At 40.9% G+C, this 27,233-nt stretch overlaps 1 protein-coding gene across 5 annotated transcripts in view; it reads right to left on the bottom strand.

The window, feature by feature from the left end:
* Positions 1-954: 954 nt before the first annotated feature.
* LOC132405356 (AT-rich interactive domain-containing protein 5B-like) overlaps positions 955-27,233 on the bottom strand; it is a 112,570-nt gene continuing 86,291 nt past the window's right edge. For all 5 annotated transcript variants that reach the window (XM_059990100.1, XM_059990099.1, XM_059990098.1 and 2 more), the window contains 5 exons: positions 26,294-26,462; positions 11,853-11,905; positions 10,496-10,593; positions 9,578-9,761; positions 955-9,021 (listed from right to left, as the gene is read on the bottom strand). In XM_059990100.1, the coding sequence (XP_059846083.1) occupies positions 6,838-9,021; positions 9,578-9,761; positions 10,496-10,593; positions 11,853-11,905; positions 26,294-26,462 (2,688 nt within the window). In that variant the 3' untranslated portion in view covers positions 955-6,837. The remainder of the gene's footprint in view (positions 9,022-9,577; positions 9,762-10,495; positions 10,594-11,852; positions 11,906-26,293; positions 26,463-27,233) is intronic.

The raw sequence follows: 27,233 nt of genomic DNA, 5'->3' as shown, positions 1-27,233 counted from the left end.
ACATCTAGATATACCGAATCTAAGTGATTAATATTTTATGGATAAATATTGGGCAGAAAATCAAAAGGGAGTTCCCCCACTCTTCTTTGAAACAATGCCATCTGATCAGTAACATCCACCTGAGGCAGTAGGAAAGTTCCTGTTTTAGCACTTCAGCTAAATCACAGTCAGTATTCCCCCTCCATTGATACAGTGCTGGTCTTGATTTTGTGTTGTTTTCCAGTGCAGGACACGAGTTCAGTATAGAGAGAGGTGACACCATCAGTCCACAGCTTGGGATAACACACCGATAACTCACTCACCATTTCTGGGACTGATCAAATCCATGGAGTCGTTATGAGTAGCACCCTGCCATTAAGTTGAAGTCATATCACAATTTAAAGCTTATGTGGAGGGATACTGACCCTGTTTTATAATTTGCAATAGGATGAGGTGCGACTTGATCCAATTTTCAAGTGAGCGCAACGCACACTAAATATTTGAGGGACTCAGCAGGCCAGGTGGCATCTATGGAAAAGAGTACAGTCGATGTTTCGGCAGAGTCCTGATGAAGGGTCTTGGCCCAAAACGTTAAATGTTTACTCTTTTCCATAGATACTGTCTAGCCTGCTGAGTTCCTCCTGCATTTTGGTAAAGTTGCACTGGAATTTTCTGCATCTGCAGATATTCTTGTGTTTCTAATTTTCCAATGTGCACAATTTCAACAAAAGCCCAAAACACTTCAAAATGTGGCCAGGCTGCATATTATGTTCTGTGAATGAATTTTTTTTAAATCCGGCACTAACTATTTTCCTCTTTATACTAGTAGGGCACATCCATCCTTGCATAATCCAGCCTCCAAACAACTGATAACATTGATCACTCACTAACAAAAGATTGCTGTCAATTCTTTTGGAGAAAGTTTCCAATGAGCTGCTATAGAAGGACGAAGAATCATTTGAAAAGGCATGAAAATATCTTTATAATTTTTAATACGATTACATTATACTGGAAAAGAAGAAATCATACAAAAAGAAATCAGTTAGTAATCGAACCGTAAATATTTTTTTTATCAAAGTTATCTGTATAACGTAGTGTGAAAATATAAGCAACACATCTTACAAACTATCAGAATATTATACAAAAATACTTTGAAGATTCGCACAGTTCCTAAGGAAATATTCCAAAGGATGCTGTCCTCCATACATGCTCCCATTATATACAGTACATTTCTTTATTTGAAAGTCAAGGAAAGACAAGTGTCAAGATTTCAGAAGCAGTGCATTTGACAGCATTTAGTGAAAATAGCATTTATCAATCCACAGTATTCCCCAATCCAGTATGAACAAAAGGTTAATTCACATGTCTTACAGAGGCAGGCAAAAGTCTGGGTACCCCTGGTCAAAATTTCTGTTACTGTGACTAGCTAAGCAAGTAAAATATGACCTGATTTCCAAAAGGCATAAAGTTAAAGATGACACATTTCTTTAATATTTTAAGATTACTTTTTTATTTCCATCTTTTACAGTTTTAAAACAACAAAAGGGAAAAGGGCCCGAAGCAAAAATTTGGGCACCCTGCATAGTCAGCAATTAGTAACACCCCCCCTTTGGCAAGTATCACAGCTTGTAAACACGTTCTGTAGCCAGCTAAGAGACTTTCAATTCTCGTTTGGGGGATTTTCGCCCATTTTTCCTTGCAAAAAGGCTTCTAGTTCTGTGTTCTGTGAGATTCTTGGGTCGTCTTGCACGTATTGTTCTTTTGAGGTCTATACAAAGGTTTTTGATGATGTTTATATTGCATCATCTGGCCTTTCCTAACGGTGACTGTGAACAAGCCATAGCCCTAACAAGCTAATTAAGGTCTGAGACCTTGGTAAAAGTTATCTGAGAGCTCAAATCTCTTGGGGTGCCCAAACTTTTGCATGGTGCTCCTTTCCTTTTTATCCCCCCCCCACTCTAAAATTGTACAAAACAAAAATAATACACTAATCTTGCTTAAAATGTTGTAAAGAATTTTTCATCTTTAATTTTATGATGTTTGGAGATCAGTTCTCTTCTACTCACTTAACTATTCACAGTAACAGAAATTTTGACCGGGGTGCCCAAACTTTTGCATGCCACTGTATAAATATTGTTAACTAGTTTTTAGAAATGCAGAGCCATGGCTACATGTGATGCAGGCCACATATTTTTCATTCTAATTATTTGCTCGTTCTATTATCTATGGCTTCACTATTTGGAAAATCAGAATGACTAAAGAAGGATTCCAGAAGCTACAGGTCCTTACTACTTAATGGGCTTCAAATAATCCCACGAATTAACAGTGTTGTAACAAAAACAACCTGTATTTGTACCTGAGACAGATGCACTGGATAAAAGTGGTGACCTCAGAGCCCATGGCACTCAGGGAGTGATAAACACTTCAGTTGCTCAATGGTCACCCTATCGAAGTTCCAGCCAAAACTGGAAACTTACCTACAACACTTGAGAAATAGTGAAGGGCAGGAACAGAAAAATTAATGACTGGATTCCTGTGCATCTTCTCTAACTTCATTCAAATCTAACAGGGCTCTTCCATTGTATGACATGAAAAACTGGGTGAGCCACCAGAAATTATACTGAATAAAGTGAGAAATAAAGTCAGCTGTAAAGTGGTTTGAGATCACAATGTTTGAACATATGTGAATGTCCAGACCAGCCTCTGTAAGATACTATGGACAAGCATTTAGCAGCAGAACAATGCAAACAGATTTTTAATCAAGGTTATTTGTTAGTCATACACGAACTTTCACCAGGCCAGATTAAAGCACTTCATTGAAAACTATTGCCAAGAGGCTAATTTCCCAATCAACTGAAATTGGGGAGGGAGTAAGGACGAGTGAAGGGAATGGCGCATGTTATTGCGATAGTTCATAGCAGCTGGTTTTGGCAAACAATCATGGTTGGTTTTGATGAAGTGAGATTGAGCTATGTGATATTCAATTTCATTGTGTTGATCACTCTAACATAAAAGAACATTTATCCGTATTTCTCAAGTCAAGTGAGGCAAAACGCAACAAGTTTCAAGCTGTCATTCACAGCAGAAAACTCCTAATGACTCAGTTTCTGATCCGTCAATTCAAACAATTGAGATTCTGGTTGGGCTTGTATGTCTTGTTAAACTGTATGCACTATTTTAAATCAGGAATTTACCATTTAACAGCACAAGTGGACAAGTACATTAGCAATTCTTGTGCCTATAGCACCTGGCAGTTTAAAGCAAACCTGCACCTAAAGTTAACTCCGTTTTTCTTTTCAATGTACTGTACCACAAGTACAAAATTAGAAAGACACAATTATCACACCGACAGAATTGAGGACAACTTGCATCCAATGGAATATATTAGTGCAAAAGAGCACAACGTACCTGTATGTCTAATTCAACACATTTGCTCTCCCTCCCTTGCACTTGACAGAATAACTTATTCAATGGCCAGCGAAATACTGTATAATTATCCAGCATAACTGATAGGTCATTGTTATAATATTTTACATAATTTGGATAATTAGTTGAGCAGAGCTGCAACACAACTTAAAACAAGGGTTGGAATAGAATCCACTGGTAGATAATACTGGCCAGCTTACTGTGCATTTTGTACTGAGTAAGAACAGAGACCTGCCTGATGGCAGCAAGGCTGGAAAATATGAAATTTCAGTTTGCCCTCAGAGCACAGAGATCTATTTAATTTGGGAAAAGAACAAGGTTCAAGATTTAAGAGGTTAGCTTTGGAACCATTCATTACACACAAGGGTTCAAAAGCAATTTTGGAAATCTATTGACTCAACATGTACCATGAAGAAATCTGTGGTCATACATCTAAATTATCTGCACCTCAGTGAGGGGAGATTTGCATTTGTGTACTCATTTTATTCACAACTTACTGTGTGACAGAGCATGTTGAAATGTGGTTTCACAACTCCAATTCTGCCACTGTGCTAATTCCTGCCAAATAGCTACACCTGAGAATATTAGAACAAAGCCTTTCCCTACTGAACGCAGCCAGGAATAATTAGAAATTGGTTTAAAAAAAAGGAATATAACAAACTCCATCATATAAATATAGGCCTTAGACTGCTTGGCTGTCTGCACCAAAAGTGTTAGCAACAATAAAATTTGAGTTTTAAAACTGTTGCCTATAGTGTGGTTTGATCATAACAATTCACCTAGTTAATAAAGGTAAGGAGTTAAACCTACTTTGCACACTTTTCTAAATTACTAAACCCTTTTTTGTGCAATTTTCAATTCTGTTTGGGATTGAAAGAATGAAAAAGGGCATCAGGAATGTGAGTGTTTGGATTACAATCACCACAAATCAAGACTTTTGATAGTTCCAAGATTGGTTCTTTAAAAACTTTTCAGTCCAATATAAAATAAAATTCAATGATTATTCAGTGGAGAGGATTTCTAAATCTGACAGCAAAAAAATGTAACCACATCACAAATAATAGCTAACCTTTTAAAACAGAACTTGGGGTGGGGGGCGGGGGGGAGTTACTGCTAAATAAATAATGATAATGTTAGTGACCATTTCGAAGTGTTTCTTCTTTTCAGCATCTCAGTCCAAATTTGTAACTGAGTAACATGCCTAGTGAACTCTTAAAAATGTAACTATGTACACTTCAATTCTTTGAAAAAGTAACCAGCAGAGAAGGGACAACTAACATAAACCGCAAGCAAATCCTAGTGTCATTTGTACACGAGAATGAAATCTATATCTTATATTATTATCTTTGATCCACAACTCCTTAAAGAGTAGCTGGGCAAACAAGATCCACACAGGATAGCTGACTATTTTCAGCTATACATACAGTACTTGTATCTAGAAATATCCCAGAGGATGGCAGACACATTGCTAAGCAGTTTACACAAAGTATCTTATCCTTTTAGTTGCTTCTTTCCAAAATTTCCCAGAGTATATCCATTTAGCTGGTCTAAAAAATTTATCCTTGCAGCACACAATTTTTTAAACGAGCCACTGATCATTTTAAAAGCTGACAGTATTAAAACAAAACGATATTTAGTCTAGTAATAACACAGGTGTCTGCTATTCTAAAACTACTTTGAAGAACAGTCTTGAAGTACAATGTAAATACCTCAGTGCTGACAAGTAGAACTTTCTGCCATTGGAAATGACAAATGATTTTGCTTTGATAATTTAATAGGTGCAATGAGCTGCAAGTACCTGAGGGAATCATTACTGTACCTCTATTGCCAGAGTTTGCAGAAAGTAATTTAAATTCAGCTCTGCAAATTAAACATTTAGAAACTGCAGTTAGATGAAGTTAGTATTTAAATGGATTGTATTGAATTAAAAAGTTAATCTGCTGCACAAGGCCAACTCTGAAAGTAAAAGGCAGTGTCTAATGGTTCAAGAGTCCAATTCCGGTTTCCAATAGCTTGAAGAGGTGGTATCAGATGATGTGTGTTGGAAAAATATCAAATCTGACAAGACTCCATACTGTTTCTTTGATGCTTTGTTCAAATTGACCCAGTGCATTTTCTGTCCTGCATGTCCTGAAGTCACTTTTTAATGTGATGATTCAATTTCATTTTACACACTCTGCTACACCAATACATTGGACAACTTTTCTAGAAAAGGTTCAATGTCATTTGCACACCATCTATACATATATTCCAGGAACAGGAGTATTCCTTTCCAATGGGCAAGCACATCTTAAAACTTTGGAAAAATGCTCTAGACAAACCAAGAGAACCTTTCTCTCTTTTTCCTTTCTCTCCATGGTGTCTACCCATGTACAATCAATAAACAAGGAAATTCCACGAAGCAAAGGACATACAGAATTGAACAAGTATCCCTGATAAGATCAGTTTCTGGTTAAGGTCAAGTTGTCTTCTTTGGCAAATCTAAGTTGACCTAATCAGAGATCCACACTATATAGTAGTCATGTGTGTGCAACAGCAGGCACGTCAACAATACAAAAAATCCACATCAACTTTCTGTAATCTGGACCACAAGGGTACACAGAAGGATTGGAAGAGGCTGGCCCTTGCAAAGGGATTCCTTCTTACTGAGAGCAGGTCTGAGGGCTTCCTACTCTCAAATCCTTGAGGAGCACCTTGGACCATAACATGTGTTACTTCACAGTATCTTTCAGAAGATTCGTCCATTGTTCACACATAGGCAAATACTCCATCACAGTGGTGACAAATTGCAATGTTTTACATTTCCAACCCTAGGGCACTCAAGACCATGGAACAGTGAAGTTTATAATTCCATTCAATAAGCCTGTGAGAGCAGGTTATTCTACAAATCCCTCCCTGAGTACAACTCCCAATTTTCTCTCTGCCAAACATGTATTAACAGTAGTATTATTTGTATTTTTTCTTTAAAGGAAGCATTTTCGTGTTCAAAGTCTGACAGTCTTGAGGAGACTGGACAATCAATGCCAGATCAGTTGCTCCTACAAGGCCACCCAGACTCAAACTCCCACAAGCTTCAACGCAGTAGCACAACGACCGTCAGATGTCCTCGACAGAGCCGCAAGGTAGGACTCGCTCTTCCCCACAAAGTGAGAGGACAGAAAAATAAATCAGAATGTCACCAGATCATTTCATGTAGCCTCTCACTGCTAGTTCAGAGTGGCCAGGATGCAAGGCTGAAGGTTGCTTAACGTCCTTCCCTCTCAGACAGGAGATTTGTTGCTTAAAGAAATTTGGAGAGGTAGGAAAGGAAGTAATTTTAACACTACATTATTTCACCAAATAAAAGGTAGGTATACCAAGTGCAGGTGCAGTCCTGTATATTGAAGACAGCATTTGAGAGCTATATGACAGATGGACGTCGGACAAAGCCGATCACATTCGCTTCTCGGGGTAAACAGTAGACAGGTGAGAGGGAGAGAGCGCTGACGGGCTGGAAGACAGTCTGCGCATTACCACCTCATCGTAAGGCAGCACCGAGGTTCGCAGGAGGTGGCTGTACATTTGCTGTGAGTGGGAAGACAGCAGCTGTCGATGCTGCACAGGGCCTGGAACCATAACTCGTGAAACAGGTAGGCCCGAGGATAATACTGGCACCACAACCGAATCAGACTTGCCTTCCTCCTCAGCGTTTTTATTCAAATCAACCAACTGAAAATGGGCTCCAAATTTTTCCGCCACGTTCTGAAGGTCTGGGCAAGAGGTTCCATTCAGGTAGGAGCCCGGGAGTGCCCCTTTCTTGTTATCCTCGTCACCACTCGAGGACAAATCCTGATGATTGGACAGATCTGATTCTTGGTACTTCAGAGGCTTTTTATCGTGGCCAACTTTGGCCAAGTTAGACATTAGTGGCTTCTTTCTCGGTGGCTCTTCGTTCTCTTTCCTCGGCTCTTCCAGGCGGGCTGGAGGACAGCTTTGCTCAGCTGGTACCATGCTGCTGAAAGAGAACTGTCTCCTTTCAGTGTTGTTTGGAGATTCATCTTGACAGCTCTTTGCTTGGTCTAAATTTACGGATGTTCCAGAAGGCACATGAAGATCACTCTTTGCCGGAGCTGTCCAAATACCATCCAGGGGAGTGGTTGCTTCCGATACAGCAGGAAATGAAGGCAATTTAGGTGGATCTGTCAAGTGCTTCCCTTTTGCCTCAGAGTCAGAACCAGCTCTTTTGTCCTGAGGGCTCTCGTTATTGATTGCAGAATGATCTGGCTTCTGGGTCTTAGGGTATTTTGGCAGACTTAAGTCCGTGGGCATATCATCAGACGTAACTCCAGAACCTAGGCTCAGGGGCGATGAGCTAAGTGACTCCACACCAGAGCTATGATCTGAGTGAGTAGAGTCTCTTCCCTGGCCAATCCCCTCGGTGTAACAGGAATCTAGTCGCAGCTTCTTGATTGGTTGCTCGTTTTTCTTATGGCTCTCCCTGTTCTCACAAAGATTTTGCAGAAACGGGGGAATTGGATAAACGGAAGTACCCTTCTGTGATACACAGACTGATGCGTCCATGAATTCAGAAATTCTCTTTCCGGATGAGCCCTTATTTGACTTGCTGAGGTTCAGTGGAGAGGACTGCTCCCTGTACCGTATAGAAGGCTCACACTTTGGTGGTAACTGTTTGTTAGACAAATTCTGAGGTAAAATCTCATACAGTTGCCCATTAGGATCATATATATAGCTGCAGTCCTTGGATTTGCTCAAATTCAAACCTTCTTCTACCAAACCCAACTTCATCGGGTGACCCAGCAAAGCTCCACTGCCATTACCTACACGTAGACCCAGTGGTCTCAAGTTCAGTTCATGCTCTGCTTTGGAATGTTTGACTGTACTTGAATTATTTATTGAGGGTGGCGTAGATGAATTTCCCTTCACCGGTCGAATTCCATTCAGTTGTTCGAAACTAAGCCTCTTTGCTGGCTGAGGGACACCTTTAGATTCTTTTTGCACAAGTCCTGCCACACGCTGCACTCCAGGCTCTCGCAGAGATGTGGTGCAGACTTTGATCTTTTGACCATTTGATGCAATGCCCTGGGACTGTTCTGCCTTGAGGTGCCTGTGCAAAGTAGGTTTGGATAGATCCTTGGATGTGGCCAAACCAAGCCGGCTTTTGAGAACATCAAGAGGCGAAATGCCCTCCGGCAACTGGAAGTTCAATATTCCAGAGGGAAGATGTTGGAACACTGCAGACTGAAAGATGGGTTTACTGCCCTCTGTGCCCACGTGCAGATTCTGTTTAACACTGGGGCCACCGGACAAGTCCTGAGGGTGGAGGGGTGACTTCTGTTTCTTCCCCACATTTGGACACTCTCGATTTTCCTGGTGTTTTATTTTGTGTTCGTGTATTCGAAATGTTTTGGCCTCCGGTTTCTCACTTGCGTTCTGTCCTGTGGGAGGGCAAGTCTTGCTTCCAGAACATTCCTCTACATTCGACGCAACATTGTCTTCCCTTTTACATTTTAGTGTTTGCATCTGTTTGTCTTGGGAGTTGTCCTGAGTATTTAAGTGTTGAGCAGTGATAGTCCTTTGTCTGTTCTCCTGGCATTTCTCACCGCTTGGTTGCTTATCCTGGAAAAAAATGGAGAGAGTGAATCAGAATCAAGTTTATTATCACTGACATACGTCAGGAATTCATTTTGTGGTAGCAGAACAGAACAAGATATTACCAAGGGAATAGTGAGGAAGTGTTCATGGACTATTCAGCCACCCTCTCCAGTACAATAATACAAATCATCTGCTTAAGTGCCAATTCTTACTACAGTATAGTTGCTGAACAGCAATAGTTATCACAGAACCTCATTAGAAAGCTTTACAATTCGGGTGCCCATCATTCCCAGCTGTGGAGATCTTCCAGCGGATTCCAAAACTATTACAGTCAATGGTTTGACAGCTTTGAGTTTTCCAACTAAGATTAACCAAAAGCAGGGATTGACAGATGTGGAGACATAGAGCAAATAACACTTCTTTTTTAAAAAAAGCAGCTACAGCAAATATGTCACTAACCTGGTATTATGCTTAAGCAATGTGAGAAAATATCATGTAAGAAAAAGTTAGCATAAACTGGACCAAAGTCCACATAGTTTTTCAGAATCTACACAAGTCCAGACTACAAGGCAAATCTCACCTCCTTCTCAAACATCTGAGTCACATCTGGACCTTTCTTCACTTTCACGTTCAGCTCCCCGTTTTTAGTTTTAACATCTTTCTCAGAGTCCTCAGACGTGCTCGTAGTGTGCTTGCGCGGCTTGGCTGGTGGCAGTGGTTTGTGCTCCTCCCCTTTGAGGTAGCGTTCGTATGGAAGGATAAGCCTGCAGGTAAACAGCACCAGCTCTCTCTTATCACACTGCCAAGGAGCAACTTCAAACATTACTTACTCGCCGCCCAGCTTTCCCCAAAGCACACAAGCTTCTCCATGCCCAGAAAGAACTTGAGACTGAATTTAATTATAACCAAAGTCACTTTTACACCGGAAACTGCCTCCAATATCTGACTTTATTGTAAAGGTAAAATGTTTGAACATCTTGACTAAACTAGCTAACACGTGATTAACAAGGCATTCAACTTTCCTTTAAATAGCTTTGCCTATCTACAATGTTCAAAAGGAAGAGATGCTTAATAATAAAAGTATACAGAGCAATATTTTATTTACACACACACAGAGGAATAGCTTTTCCCTACAAAAATAATCGTCTTCATCTCCTGTTGACCTGTACTCAGAAGCCAAACCAATGCAAAATGACATGAACAGGATTTGTACTGCAGAATGTCATTTCATCTTGAACTCTTCTACAGAAGAGAACAGTGAATTTTGTGTGTTATGCTCTCACAGGGAGAGGAAAGGATTCAGTCACTAATGAAACAGAGAGCCTTCACCATACCCATTTTAGTTGATGTGTTCTAAGTTGAAACAGAGTGACTGAAAATTCTTTCCATCACCCCCTTACATTCAGAAACATGCAGACTGCTGCTGAAGTAGTTACAGGCTTTGGCGCTGGCTAGAGTTCCAGGAGCTGAGGCTGCCAGTGAGCTGCAATGTACCTACCTCTCGTAGTGTCTCCTGGTACAAGTGGCAGCACTAGTGCTCCCTGGGTTACCACCCAGCTCATCATAAATATGCTTCCACAGCCTGCGAGCGGTTACCTGCAACAGCAAATTGAAACACTTCATAGATGTTCCAGGAAATGCTGGACAGCAGAACAGTAAAATTTAAGTTTAATGTTATTTGTTATTTTAAACAATTTTTTCCCCCCCACAAAAGATCCAAGTGATCAAACTGTGGATCATCAGCATTCCAGTACATATGACTAAGTTTGTCAGGAAACCAGCGCTATCTTTATATGTAATTAGGTCAGTGCACGTGGAGCTTCTAAGCACAACAATAATAACTGTTCCTATAGTTAGTGGCGACTTATTGGGGGAAGAGAGTCCAGAGGCTGGCTTCTTTGAGTTCACCCGCAAAAACAGCTTTATTTCTTCATTTTGTCTCTTTTCTCCCCCTTTTCAAGGTGGATGGGGTTCTGTTGGAGTCTGTGATCTACAGCTGCACTCAACTGTGGCTTCTTTATGGCTATGGTCCTGGTCCTCGGGCTCACCAACCGTCTGTTTTTCCAATATGCCATGGATGTGGCCTGAAAGAGGAGCACCTCTGGGGCAAGATCCTGCAGCCCTGTGGTCTGCAGTCAGTGACTCACACCGTGAGAGAAACTGAACATCACCAACAGCGGATCAGCTGTTGGAGGCCTCTGTACTCAGGGAATCACTCTTACTCTTTGGTGGGGAGAGTCTGCCGCCACTTGAGTTGGAGACCTCTAAATATAAGTGACATGGCAGACTTCAACATTGTAATCAGCGAGTTGCTTTGTTTTGTTTTGGCCTCTCACTGCAGGAAGCCCCTTTATTAGGGAGTGAGGGAGTCTGTGTCAAATTGCGAGGGGGGGGAGAGGTGGGGGGAGAGGTGGGGGGAACCACCAAAAAGGCAAAGGATGATTGTTTATTTTGGCAACTCCGATGAATATGCAAAAATGGCAAACTGAACAAAGACAACATTAGGAATGTAGATTCAAGTCAAAAGAGACAGTGCGTGGTCAGGGCTGGAGGGGTGGGGTGGGAAGAGGAAGGTAATATGGCAGTTTATTCTGAGATTTCTCTTTATCGCGCACTGCAGTTCACAGAGAGATGCATTCCTTGACAACTTTTCACATGACTCTCCATAACATGAGCTCTTGACAAAATTTAAAGCAACCGTGTCATTACATAAATTCTGAAAGAAAAAAGCACTTTTCCCTGCATCTCAATTTTTTTTTGGCCGTAATTTGTGAATCACAATATTTCAAAAATGGGTTCTGACCAATTATGTATGTGTAGGTTAACAGTTCAGTGCAATCAAGGAGGAAACTCACCGCATCATATCCTCCCAGGCGCTGTGTTACAGTGAACATTACAAACAGATCAACTGCAGAAAAGGGAAACAAACCAAGTTACAGTGGGTGAGCAACAGCTTGAGGAAAGAAAACCCAATCACCATACTTGGAGACAGAATCCTTCATCTGGAAGCCTATTCGATACCTATTTGAGTGTGTATGCCAAGTCAAAAGATAAAGAATGGTGAACATGGTACATTCCTCACTTTAAACATCCATATATCAAGAATCACTTCCTTTAAGAGGTGTCAAAACTACTCCACAAATCACCCTCAGTGTACATGCAAGATAATATTTGTAAACGATTCCCTGGAAATGGTTCAGCAGGGTTAAATGGCTGTCTGCACAGCAAACCGTGTGCCCCAGAGCTACAGAACTGTCGGAAAGAGGCAGAGGGTCAAGTGCTGTGAGGAAGCATGGGACAGCTCAGGAACACAATCGTACCCCGTGTGTTGGGTAGTGTTTTTAAAATAATACGCATGATAAAGACAGTGTGGGAATTTACAGTGATTGCCTTCAAATAAAGCTGCAAAACCTGAATGAAATCCAGAGATGCAGGACAAACAGATCTGATTAAGGATCTCTGACTTGAAGCATTATTTTATTGGTTCTGTATTAGATGCTGCCTGATCTGCTGAACGTCTCCTGCACTTTGTGTTTTATTCCTTTACAGTGCATCATGTAGTTTTCAATACTTTGTGTAACATTCTCCTTATAAACTTAAAAGCATATTATGGAGGTCATAGATCATGATATTCCAACTCAATTTATGTTATTTAGTAACTAAGTGTTGTGACCATCAATGTCATCATGAGGTCATAAGATACAGGAGCAAAATTAGGCCATTTTGACTCCACCATTTCATCAGGGGTGGTTCACTTTCCCTCTCAGCACCAGTCTCCTGCCTTCTCCCTGTATCCCTTCATGCCCTGACTAATCAATAATCTGCCAACCTCTGCCTTACATAGATCCAATGACTTGGCCTCCAGAATCACCTGTAGCAATGAATTCCACAGATTCATCATTCTTCGGCTAAAGAAATTCCTCATCTCCATTTTAAAAGGACTTCTCTCCCAATTCTGAGGCTGTGTCCTCTGGTCTTAGACTCCCCCACCATAGGAAACATCCTCTCCTCATCTAATCTATCAATGCCTTTCACCATTCGATGGGTTTCAATGGGGTCACTTTTCTTTCTTCTGAACCCCAGTGAGTAGAAGCCCAGAGTCGTCAAATTCTCTTCATGTGATAAGCTTGTCATTCCCAGAATAATTTTGTGAACCTCCTTTGAACCCTCTCCAGTGTCAGCACATCCTTTCTCAGATGAGACCCAAAATTGCTCCAAGTACTCCGCGAGGCCTCAACGCTGCCTTATAAAGCCTGAACATTACATCCTTGAGTTTATATTCTAGTCCTCTTGAAATGAAGGCTAACACTGCACCTCCCTTCCTCCACACAGACTCAAACTGGAAATTAACCTTTAGGGAATCCTGCACAAGGACCACCAAGTCCCTTTGAACCTCAGATTTTCGAATTTTCTCTGTCATCGCAGACAGGGAAATAGCACAGGCAAATGAATTTGTAGCAGGAGGCATCCACTTTAATTTTTTCAGTGGTGGGACATCTGCTGTCAATGCAGTATTTAAACACCGTCTGCACTAGAAGTTGGCAATGAAACATATCAACTCCTGCCCGAGAAGGGACCTAGATCCACTCCAATTCACCTACTGGCACAACAGCTGCCATCGCTTTGGCTCTTCACTCAACTCTTGAATACCTGGACAGAAAACATGCATGAATCAGGATAACACACACAAAATGCTGGTAGAACATAGCAGGCTAAGCAGCATCTATAGGGAGAAGTGATGTCGCCGTTTCGGGCTGAGACCCTTTGTCAGGACTAACCGAAAGGAAAGATAGTAAGAGATTTGAAAGTGGGGGGGGAGGGGGAAATGCAAAATAATAGGAGAAGACCGGAGGGGGTGGGGTGAAGCTAAGAGCTGGAAAGGTGATTGGTGAAAGTGATACAGAGCTGGAGAAGGGAAAGGATCATGGGATGGGAGGCCTTATATGTTGTTCCTCCAACCTGAGTTTGGATTCATTTTGACAATAGAGGCGGCCATGGATAGACATATCAGAATGGGAATGGGACGTGGAATTAAAACGTGTGGCCACTGGGAGATCCTGCTTTTCCTGGCGGACCGAGTGTAGGTGTTCAGCGAAACGGTCTCCCAGTCTGCGTCGGGTCTCGCCAATATATAAAAGGCCACACCGGGAGTACCGGACGCAGTATACCACACCAGTCGACTCACAGGTGAAAATCATAAATCAGGATGCTTTTTATTGACCAGAGCTCAGCATTCAATACAATCATCTTCTCAAGACTAATCAATAAGCTTCAAGAGCTGGGCCTCAATTCCTCATTGTGCGATTAGATCTGCGGTTTCCACACTTGCACACCCCAGTCAGTTCGGATTGTCAACGTCTCCTGCACAATCTCCATCAACAGAGTTGCACCACAAGCATGTGCTTAGCTCCCTGCTCTACTCACTTCACATTTCTGAATTTCACGCCACATGCCGGTGACCATAAACCTGATTCTGAAAGTGCGGCTAAGCACAGCTCCAATGCCATCTTTAAGTTGGCTGACAACACCGTTGCCGTAGGCCAAATCAAAAGTGGTGACAAATCAGCACATAGGAGGGAGATTAAAAAAATCTGGCTGAGTGGTGCCACAGTAACCATCTCTCATTCAATGTCAGCAAGATCAAGCAGTCTCATTGGATTTAGGAGGAGGAAAGCAGAGGTCCACGTGTCAGTTTCATTGAGGAAAACAGACGTGGAGAGGGTCAGCAATGTTAGACTCCCAGCTGTTATTTCAGAGGGCCTGTACTGGGCTCAGCACCCAAGCACAACTATAAAGAAAGCACAGCAGCACCTCTGCTTCCTTAGGAGTTTGCATACATTCAGCATGACATCTAAAACTTTGACCAATTTCTACATCTGTGCAGTGGAGAGTATATTAACTGGCTGCATCACAGCCTGGTATGGAAGCACCAATGCCCTTGAACGGAAAATCCTACAGAAAGTAGTGGATACGGCCCGGTCGATTATGGGTAAAGGTCTCCCCACCATTGATCACATCTACATGAAACACTGTTGCAGAAAAGCAGAATCCATCATCAGGGACCCCCACCACCCAGGACATGCTCTCTTCTCACTGTTGCCATCAGGAAGGTACAGGAGCCTCAGGACCCACACCACCAGGTTCAGTAACAGTTATTACCTCTCCGCCACCTGGCCCTTGAACCAGAGGGAATAACTCAACTTCACTTGCTCTATTATTCAACTGTTCCCACAACCTATGGTCTTAACTTTCAAGGACTCTATTGCACGTCCTCAATATTATTTATTTCCCTCTTTCTGTATTTGCACAATTTATTGCCTTTTCCACATTTGTTATCCACCCTGTTGGGTGCAGTCTTTCATCAATTCTTTTATGGTAATTGGCTTTATTGAGCATGTCCATATAAAAATGAGTCTCAGGGTTATATATGGTGACTTACGTACTTCAATAATAAATTTACTTTGGGGGGGGGGAGGAGCAAAAAGATCTGATTTCTGTTCATCCCAGGCACTTAAATTTAAGTACTAATATAATATTTTAATACCAAGGAAAGGTTTACCTACAAGTGACCTGGTACAATTGCAGCACAAAACCAAATCCAGCCCTTACAAAATTAGTGTTGATGGAACTCCAAAAGAGCAACAGTCATTGTCAAGAATTCTAGGAATAATGTGGGAGAAGTGTTTGTGGGTAGAACATCAGTTCAGAGTAGCCTGGCTGAGAGAGGGTTAAGGAGGGAACAGACCAAGATCTACAGCCCTGACTGGAATTCACAATCAAGTCAAAAAAAACATTGCAGTGCTGAATACTAATTACATATACACATAAATATAAATATTAAAAAAAAGGAAAATAAAATCCTTGGATGCCAACAATTCTTATAATGGGATGACATATGAAGTAATGACTTTCATATGTCATCCCATTAAACTCCTATTCAAAACTTCACAACTTTCCACCATGCTAGGGGAAGCACATACAGTATAACAGGGTTCAGTGAATTTTGTTTAATCAAAACAATATTTCCTCAGGGGTCAGTATTGCCTCTGGAATCCTGTGCACCAAAGTCAGACAGTGGTCAGACACAGAAATTCTAATTTTACCAGCCCTGTGGGAAAGATTTTCATGATGCTAAGTTGCTCTCTAATGGAATGCACAAAATAAGCAACACACACCAAATGCCCGTGGAATGCAGCAGGCCAGGCAGCATTTATAGGAAGAAGTACAGTACGTTTCGGGCCAACTCTGTATCTCTTTTGCCAATCAACTTTTGAGATCTTAGCTTCATCCCTCTCCCTCCTGTCTTCTCTATCACTTCTGATCTCCCCCTCCAACTTTCAAATCTCATACTGTCTCTTCTTTCAGTTGGTCCTGACGAAGGGTCTCGGCCCGAAACGCCGACTGTACTTCTTCCTATAGATGCTGCCTGGCCTGCTGTGTTACACCAGCATTTTGGGTGTGTTGCTTGAATTTCCAGCATCTGCAGATTTCGTGTCTGCACAAAGTAAGAATAGATTTCTCTTCATCCCTAAACAGTATTGCCTCTAGTCTTCATTTTAATTCTGAATTAACAGTGTTTTGGCATTCGCCAGAGAGGACATGATAATGATACTGGTCAGCATGCCTTAAATATTCCACTTGAAAGTTTATGAAAAGGTCTAATTAACCCTACTTACAATTGGTGAAGGTTTAAAGTTCTGAACCAGTGCTTCAGCAGTCCCCTCCTGCTACAACCTGGAATAAATCCTATCTGGGCCTTGGAATTTATCCACTCTTAAGCCTGCTGGCTCATCAAGAACCTCCTCTTTATTACTGAAGACCTGCACTAGTTTTTCCACCCACTCCTTCACCGAGTTCCTGAATTATGAAGTCTGCTTCCTTTCTGAATACAAAGGAAAAGTATTTAAGATCTCACCTATACCTTCTGGTTCACACACAAATTTTCCCCGTTGCCCTTAATGGGTCAGACATTCTTTCCTAGTTTTTTTTTGCCTTTAATATACTTGAAGAATGCTGTCAGATTTACCTTAGTCTTATCTACCAGAGCTATGTTCAATGCTCTTTTATAAAAAGTGGGTAGAATCAGAATTTGGGCTAATCCTTCATAAAAGAATTTGGAATGTACCCAACATTCCAAATACTGGGGTAAGTACGGGTACTCACATAGGTTAACAAAGCCAAGAAAAAAATTTCAATTCAAGAATGAAAGAAATCCATATTCTGCTACTTTAATCCTGAAATCAGTAACATTCATTTGTGAAAGGGACTTATGGATATACCAAGCCAGTGAATGAAGCTGCGTACAATTCAATTGAGCTAACACAGAATGGTATACATTTGCTTCTATGGAACACCTGCAGTATTATGCTACCAGTGCAAAGACACGACATACTTAAAGGCTTAGAAAATAAGGTGGTGAGGGACAAAGTGAAAAACCAAAACTGAAAAGAATTGAAGCAGCACTGCTAAACAAAGATGGTTCCATTAACCATGTGCCCATTTTTAAATTTTACTGCACAGAATAGGCCTGTCCAGCCCAGCCAACCCCTGATTTAATCCTGGCCTAATCATAGGACAATTTACAAAACCAATTTACCTACTAACTGGTATGTCTTTGGACGGTGGGAGGGAACTGGAGCACCCAGAGGAAACCCAACTAGTTACAGTGAGATTGTACAAACTTCTTACAGGCACCGGTGGGAATTGAACTATCTTTGCCTGTACAGTAAAGTGCTGTGCTAACCACTATGCTACCGTGCCAGCCCCATTCCATTCTATTCTGAAAGGACTAAATAGTCGATAGCAAGGCTGTATCAATGTACAAAGGCAGCAGAAAGGAATTGGTGGGAAAAAAAACGCATTTCCAGTAAGTGTTTACATTGCATTAAAATCAAATGGGTTTTTAGTATATTATTTTTAAATCAGCCTAGTTAACCATCTGGCATCCAAGTTGGGAGGGTTGTTGCAGACTTCCTAACTACAGAATTATACTTAAAGGCAAAGTGTTGCATTGCAATTCTTGTGCGTGTCCTGCCTGGCTGGATATACTCCGAATGGCAGTGGAGTGGTGGTCCACAGGCAGGAGTGGATACCCCAGGGAAGTCCTCCAAACTCAATGGCATTTCTTATACTGCACAGTGAAATAAAAGGAAAATTGCTGGGGAGTGCACACTTTCAGCACCTCAGTAAATTAACTTGTCCATCCCCACATGTAGTAAGACCTAAACAGTCAAGTCTGGGCTGATAAGTGGCAGACATCATTCAAACCAAAGTACCACACAATAACCTTATATCCAGCAAGAGAAAATCAACCATTAAAAATCAATAGCATTGCTATTGCCGAGTCTCCTTGCATTAAACTAGGTTGACAAACAACCAGGGACTCACGTGGACCAGCCATATAAATAGTGGCCACAACAGCCAGTTAGAAACTGCTATCCTGCTGTGAGAAACTTGCCTTCTAAACAGCAAGAGTCCTTTCCACCATTTACAAGTCACAGATCAAGATGTAGATGGAAAGTTTTTACTTGTCTAGATGAGAACTACTTCCACAACACTCAAAATCAATAGCATCCAGGACAAACCAACTCAACTGGTTGGCACATCATCCATCATTCTAAACATCCACTCTCTCACTACCTGCACACACAGTGGCTACAACTGCAGTTCCTTGCCCGGACTACTCCAACCTCTCCCAATCCCATGATTTCTGCCATCAACAGTCTCAGGGAACAGCACTACTTCAACCTGCACACATTCCGATTTGCAAATGCATCATTGAGTCTAGGTCCTGGATGATGTGGGATTATTCTCAACAGAAGGACTGCAGAGCTTCACGAAGACACCTCAAGACCCAATAGGGATGCAATGAACATTGGCCTTGTTCAAGATACTCATTCCAAAAGATGACTTTTTTTTAATTACAAGATAGATGAAGATATTTATCCTCCTTGTTGTCTGTATATCACGTCGATCTACATTAAAAACTTGCATTTTAATCCAACACAGGAAAAATAATTTGAAAAAGCCATGGAAATTGAATACAAGGCCCCTCAGAATAAAGGCAGGACAATATGAAGCAAATAGAACTCTTAGATAATCTGCCTGACTCAAGGCATCAGTGCAGGATAAAAGAGGAGCAAATTTCTGCCAGTGTCAGAAATCTTTCATTCAACAGAGTTCCTAAGGATATGAAACTACTTTTGTTTAAGAATGATCCAATCCAAGTGATTTCACATTCTGCCCAAAAAAATCTGTTTAGGAAAATTGATTTGAGGCCTGTTGCAGTGGTCTCATAGAGTCAAGAGAAATACGTTCTTTTTTACTGGTTCAGGGATCCTTTGAAAATCATGTCGTCCTAATGTTCATTAACCAAGTGCTGACCACAATTACACAAGAGTGTTGACCACAAACACTGTGCATGCGGAGATGTGAAGCCTCCCTCTTTTGATGTATTAAGTAACAGGGCAACATCCACATTTGCTGACAGAAGTAATTACCAACTTGTCTGGGAGTTTGGAGTGGGGGTGGGGAAGGCTTTCTCATAGGATTTAATGTTAGAGAATTAATTTAATTTGAATTACTAACTGAGCAAAGCCAAGCCAGTAGGGGAACAGTGAATAGAGCTGCTGTTTGACAGCACCAGCAGCCCAGGTTTAGTCCTGACCTTGGATGCTGCCTTCGCGCAGTAGGCACAAGATCACTCCACCCACAGTCAAAGATATGCAGGTTGAAATTTTATCATCAAAGTACACATATGTCGCCATATACAACCCTGAGATTCATTTTCCTGGGGGCATACTCAGCAAATCTATAGAATAGTAACTATAACAGGATCAGTGAAAGATCGACCAGAGTGCAGAAAACAAACTGTGCAAATGCAAATATAAATGCATATCAATAAATAACGAGAACATCAGATAGTGAGATAAGGAGTCCTTGAAAGTGAGATCATTGGTTGTCGGAACATTTCAATGATGGGATAATTAGGTGCAGTTATCCCCTTTTATTCAAGAGCCTGATGGTTAAAAGGTAGTAACTGTTCTTGAATCTGGTAGTACGAGTCCTGAGGCTCTTGTACCTACTTCTTAATTGCAGCAGTGAGATAAATGCATGACCTGGGTGGTGGGGATCTCTGATGGTGGATGCTGTTTTCCTACGACAGATGTACATGTGCTTAATGGTTGGGAGGGTTTACTTGTGATACTGGGCTGAAACCTCTATCTTTTGTAAGATTTACTAAAGGGATTGATGTTTCCATACCAGGCTGTGATGCAGTCAAGTTAATTGGACACCTTAAATTTTGCCTCATGTCCTAATGTGAAGGTAGATTCAGCAGAGGTCATTGACAAATATTGGAAAATGAAAAATTGGGATTAATTAGGATTACTGTAAAAGGGTGCCAAATGGTAGGGCTCAGGAGAGAACTATTTCCATGCTATGTGACTATGAATCCAAAGGGAAATATTTTCAATGGATAATAAGTATTTTCCCAATCAATTTTTAAATCAAAATAAAAATAAGCATAAAGCAATAGTTACCTACTTGCTTCTGTGTCACACCAAATCATTAACTCTCATGATAATATTAATATCTCAAACCCTTTAAACCTTAACACTCCATCTTCTATCATAATATTAACAAGAGGGTTAATGACATGGAAGTGAGTAGGTAGCCATTTCTACCAAACAAATCAGAATCACTTCCATAACTTTGTCATTGGTTATGGTCATTTCCATAAACATTGAGACATTTACCAAGACACAAACCCATGGCATCCTATTATCATGACTTCTTTCAAACAACATCCATTTTTCTGCCATCTTTGATATTGCAGAAATGTTCTGACTACTCTACGGCATTTTAAGGCACAAGCACCACTGGCTAAGCTACTATATTCAGGATCAGAGGCCAGGATTAGAGTGTAGCTAGCTGGAGGAAAGTACACTGATAGGGAGGGCTCTTGGCGAGAATTGAAATAAGATTTTAAAATTTGATTTGCTGCTCAATTTGGGGACAGTGCAGATCTGCAACCCAGGGACGTTGTGTGAACATCACTTTGCGCAAGTTCGGACTCAGACAATTAACTTGAAGTATTTCAAATCTTAATGAAAAGCAGAACTTGTGGGAGAGTCACGAATAGGGCAACATTGCTGCAATAAAAGAGGCTGGTCATTTCCCACCAGGTATGGATATGTTTCTATGGGTTTTGGGTGTACAGATAGGGATAGAGCCAAAGCAGTCCAGACCCAGATGAATGATGACAGAGGTGTTGAAGATACATACCATGGGCAATTATGTTAGATCACACCTTGACCAGGCATTCTATGAACTTGTCACAGAAGGGTAATTATGAAGAATTCCACCAGATTCATTTCCCTTATGACATTTCATTGGAACAGGTGAGGGTTAGAGATGGACAGACACATGGGATTAGTGTTCACGGTCATCACTGACATGGTGGGCTGAGGGCCTGTTTCTGTATTGCACTGCTCTATGTTCTGACAATGCACAGAAGTGTACACCTTTCACACAGCACTGATGAATCTGGTTAGTGAAGGAGGAGACACAATTTCAAACACCTGACTACCTGGCTTGGTGCAAGAGTGACTAATGGCAAAGATTCATCTCTACATTTACCAATTACATTACATTTACATTTACCACGGCATAATTTACCTATTATTTAATTATTTATGGTTTTATTTTGCTATATTTCTACACTATTCTTGGTTTGTGTGACTGTAACGAAACCCAATTTCCCTCCGGATGAATAAAGTATGTCTGTCTGTCTGTCTGTATTTAATTGGTCTTTATGACTAGAAATGTCCTTTGCTCTCCACAGGTCTTGGTATGCTTCTAAAGCTAACAAACTGGAATCTTTGGATATCACAAAAATTTTTCAACAGCAGAAGGAACTGCACAATTTTGTAATGCAGGAGCCCAAGGTAACATAGTATTATCAATAATGAGGTAACATATTATCATATATACATTATCCCCAAGCCTGTAACAGTAAAGCTGTTTAATAATTCTTCAAAAGTTTGTTATTGTTAAAATATATCACTGGGATAAGCTAGCTTGTTTTAGGCAATGCATGTAGCATTCTCTGAAAAAAGCAAATCGGAATCATTTATGGTCAAAGTTCCAAAGGTTACAGTAGGGTTTAACTATTAATCTGAACAAATATGCATTAAGTCAAAGGTTATGCATTTGGTAATAAGCTGATGAAACCTGCAATATTCAAGACACAGGAAACAAAAAAAAAAAAAAATTCTGGACCCCATCACCAGGAAGCAGCTGCAAAACTGCGTCTGTGAAAGCTCTTGCCTACATTTCAATTAGAGATTTCTATACAAAAAAATCCACACATTATCCTTGCAAGCCCACGTTCAGTGGTGGGGGTGTGCAGAGTTAAAGCCTTGAAGTGCACTTTGAGAAGCCATTTTTAGTTTGGGCACAGGAAGAAATTTACTCACCCAAGTGTGCAGCCCATCTAAATTTTGCTTCCCACTGAAAACGGAGCAGATTTGAAAGGTCTCCATGAACACCACGGGGGTGCCCATTCCCATCTTGGCAGCAGTTTTATATTACAACTTGCACCAAGGCGTCTAAAAATGGCTCACTAATCCTAGTGATATGCTTCATCAATAGCAAACCACCACAGCTGGACTTCTGAAGAATTATTAAACAGCTTTACTAATGCAAACTTGCAGCTTCCACCTTAATTGACAGCTCTTCTGATGTGGAAAAGACAAACATAATCTTGTTGTCCATTGAGAAAAGCAATGGCATTTGTTTAGATAATGGTTAAACCTCTCTCTCCTAAGAAAGTCAGAACAGAACCCTCAAGATATTACTCAGCAAAATTAATTGCCTCATTTATTTTCCACTTTAAAAAAAATAACCAACTGAAATGTTACTTTAGGATGAGGTCAATTGTAAATTAATTCTTGTGATTTCACTGACTACACGCAGAGCAACACAGAAGGGGCTCCTCAGGTTTTCACCAGCATTTTCTGTTTATATTTCAGATTTCCAGCACTTGCATTTTTGTTTTTTATTGTTAAAGGCTGATTAGCCAATATCTAGAAAGAACAGCAAATAATGAAATTTAACATCAATATAATAAATTTGACTATAGGAGAGAGTCAGCAACTTAAAATTCCTCAGTACTGTCATTTCAAAGGAGCTGATCTGGGCCCAGCACAAGTGCAATCATGAAGAAAGCACTTCTACTTCGTTAGAAGTCTGCAAAGATTCAGCGTGTCATCTAAGACTCTAACAGACTTCTATAGAGATGTGGTGCAGACTATATTGACTGATTGCACCAGAGCCTGGTATCAAAACACCAATACCTTTGAATGGAAGAATGCTCCAAAAATAGTGGATATGGTCCAGTTTGTCCCTGGTAAATCCCTCGCCACCGCTGAGCACATCTACATGGAGCCCTGTCACAGGAAAGCTGCTTCCATCATCAAAGACGCCCACTACCCAGATATGCTCTCTTCTCATGACTACCATCAGGACCTCAGGATCCACACCGCCAGGTTCAGGGACAGTTATTACCCCTCCACCATCAAGCTCCTGAACCAGAGGGGACAACATCACCTGCCCCATCACTGATCTGTTCCTGCAACCTATGGACTCGCTTTTAAGGAAGGAATCTTCATCTCATGATCTCGAGACTTATCACTTATTTATTTTTTCTTTTGTATTTGCATAGTTTGTCTTTTGCTCACTGGTTGTTTTCCTGCTTGTTGGGTGCTGTCTTTTACCAATTCTATGGTCTTCCTTGTATTTACTGTGAATACCTGCAAGAAAATGAATCTCAGGGTTGTATGTGGTGATATATATGAACTTTGAACTATAACTCTGGCTCATATTAGGGTAAACAACATTTTGGGCATTATAGGCAAAGTTCCAATTTAAGTTACGCAACTAATGCTTCATGCAAACTAACAATGTTGAACCCAAGAAAATATTCAAGCTGTAAGCCTGACCTAATATTTGTACAAATACCAAAAATTCCTCAGTAAGCATTCCCGTAACAGACAACACCATATAAAATATGCAGAGAGTCTTTTCAACTAAAGTTGGGAGCAATATTAAAAGGAGCATGTGTGCCCTTTCTCTCTAATGTGCAGAAGCTATAGGTGACACAAGGTAAAAACCTGAAGCACTCATTTTAAACAGGAACACCATTTGGCTTTCCTCACAATGACTGCTTGCCTTTTGCCTCCTGCTGGACCGTCCCTTATATGGAATAAACAGACACTGGAAGAATTTATTGGCCATGCAGCTTTAATGAAAGTAGAAGAGGCAAATCTCCACAGATACTGCTTGATCCACTGAGTTCTTCTAGAGATTTTTTTTGTTCCAGATTCCATCTGCAGTGTCTTTTGTGTCAAGTATCCAATACAGTTTGGTCACATTCTTCAGATGGCCCTCCCTGTATCCCTCCATGACTGTATCGCCAGCCACAGCTTCAATCTGCTAATTAAATTTGCCAACGGCACTACATTGATTGGCCTCATCTCAAACGATAACGAGGTGGCCTACAGGGAAGGAAGTCACCTCTCTGACACAGTGGTGTCAAGAAAATAACCCCTCCCTCAATGTTGCAACAACAAAGGAACTGGTTGTGGATTAAAGGAGGAATGGAGACAGGCTAACCCCCATTAACATCAATGGATCTGGGGTTGAGAGGGTGAATAGATTCAAATTCCTCAGCATCCACATCACTGAAGAACTCAAGTGGTCTGTCGACACTAGCTGTATAACAGTGACTCTTTCACCTCAGACAGTTCAGGAAGTTTGGTACGGGCCCCAAAATCCTAAGAACTTTCTACAGGGGCACAACTGAGAGCATCCTGACTAGCTACATCACTGCCTGGTATGGGAACTGTACTTCCCTTAATCACTGGACTCTGCAGAGAGTGGTGCGGACAGTCCAGTGCATCTGTAGTTGTGAACTTCCCATGATTCAGGACATTTACAAGGACAGGTGTGTAAAAAGGGCCCGTAGTATCATTGGGGACCCGAGTCACCCCAACCACAATCTATTCCAGCTGCAGCATAAAAGCCAGGACCAACAGGTTCAGGGACAGCATCTTCCACCAGGCCATCAGACTGATGAACTCACGCTGATTTGTGTGTACTCTATATTACACTGACTGTTCTACTTATCATAAACTACTATGATTGCATATGGTACATTTAGATGGAAACGTAACAAAGATTTTTACTGCTCATGTTTGTGAAGGATGTAAGAAATAAAGTCAATTCAATTCAATTTCTCACCAGGGTAATGCACCGGAGGAGCAGCCTGTTGCTGCACCATGCGCCTTTTTCACACATTCACTAAAGCTTACTGACCAGTAAAAATTAACTGACAGCTGTCTGCTGAAGGGAGTTCCCATAAACTTAATCTGTTAAAAATACAAATATATACCTTTCAATAAAGCCATCTCTTCTGACCTGTCTGGGTCTATCTTTCAATTGTGCATATCAATCTTAAGAACAATTATTTTGTCATGGCAAATATTCTGCAATTTACCCCAGGGAATACCACTTTCCCTTTCATTTCCTGCATAATTTTACTCAGCAGAATGTTCTAAAGGAGCTGTATCAGCTTGTTCAAGAACCATGTCCATTTACATTTGATTACATTAACATAATTGATCCCCTTCATTCACCCCTTATAAAAGCAGTGAAAAGTCAATATGCACTGACTGCACAAAGTAACTTTTAGAATGACCCATAGGGATTACAAATTAAATTATACAATACTGAGATATCTTTTAGTTTTACCAATGAGCAAGCAATTACAAATTTTATGATCACTTAGAAAATTACTCCACCCCTCAAGTGTACCTTAAAGCAGAACACCTTACATTTAAGCATGCAACAAATTAAACTTAACATGCCACCAGAGGTAGAAAATCTGTTAATGATGCCAAAAAAATCCTACAAGTTTTAAGCTTTCTTTTGGTTTTCATCATATCCAATCATTTCCTTATTCAAAAGCACCCAGGCATTTCCCCAGGCAGAAGACAACAGCATTTAATACTAAGATTAGTTTTAACTACACATCCAAGGACCTAACCAAACAGGGTCAGCACAGACAGCCATTTCTTTGGTGCAAGTAACAAAACAGCAATAACTTTGGGAATAATCTAATGGTGCAGGGCTAAATTCAGACAGCAAACATATTCTCATCCATTAAACGCGAACCCATCAACCATGATGCATTTACCAAATAGTGCAAGATTAAATTCATAGCATCGTGCCTTACTTTTCTTGAAGCCCAGGTGTGGTATTCTGGCAATGGGAGTATTGCGATCACACATGAAGCTGTGCAAAGCCTTTAGGAAGTGTTGCTCTGCAGAAAGCAGCTCACTTGGATTGTCAGGCTGATAAGCTTGTCCATTTCCAGCTGCCATATTTTCTGATTCAACTTTATCCTAAGAAGAAATTGCATCACAAAAATCAGAAATTAAAAAGCAGAACCATCCCATAACAATACTGATGTATTTACCAGTACGTTGAACCCTGGAAGGTGCCTATTGGAAGTTCACTAAATCTCATGTGCATTGGGGACCTGAAGTCTCACATTGTGGTGGAGAAAGCAGGTTGCTTTTGTATTTTTGGTGCGGTAGTGGCTAGCTGGACGGGGAGGGGTGAAAAGGAATGTGAAAGGAAGGTGAAAAGGAGATACTTCAGTAGTGGGGAGGATGCAGCAAGCTCTCAACTTACCTGGTTCATTGCCCAGTCTGCTGTTATACTGGGAAGACTTAGAATTGTCCCAACTACAGTGACCTCTTAGGGACACTGTGGTCAAAATTCGCTGAAATGCTCCAGAACAAGGAGCAATCTCATTGTGTACCTCCAAAGCAGAACTTTCACCAGGGAAGCAAGGGTGAAGGGGCAGCATATGGTAACCCAAGGTGGCAATTTTAATCAGGAAAAATAATAAACTGCACAACACTGGCAGAAAAAAATGCATTCTGCAATTCAATTTCTGGACTAATACATATTATTAATGTAAAACAAATCAGGAAGCAAAATTCCAAACACATGTTCAGTGAGTTCATTAAAACGCAACTGAGGAAATCTTAATTACTTGCAGAGTTACCAGTCAATCAAGAATGGTAATGTAGTTATCATTCAACCAGATTTGAATACAGCCAAACAAAACTGTTTCTCTGGCACCGAGGTGCAACACACATTACTAA

Source organism: Hypanus sabinus, chromosome 15 (assembly GCF_030144855.1).
Source record: "Hypanus sabinus isolate sHypSab1 chromosome 15, sHypSab1.hap1, whole genome shotgun sequence".
Taxonomy (NCBI): Eukaryota; Metazoa; Chordata; class Chondrichthyes; order Myliobatiformes; family Dasyatidae; genus Hypanus; species Hypanus sabinus.
Note: the sequence above shows the minus strand (reverse complement) of the source record. Positions and strands in the feature narration are given on the sequence as shown.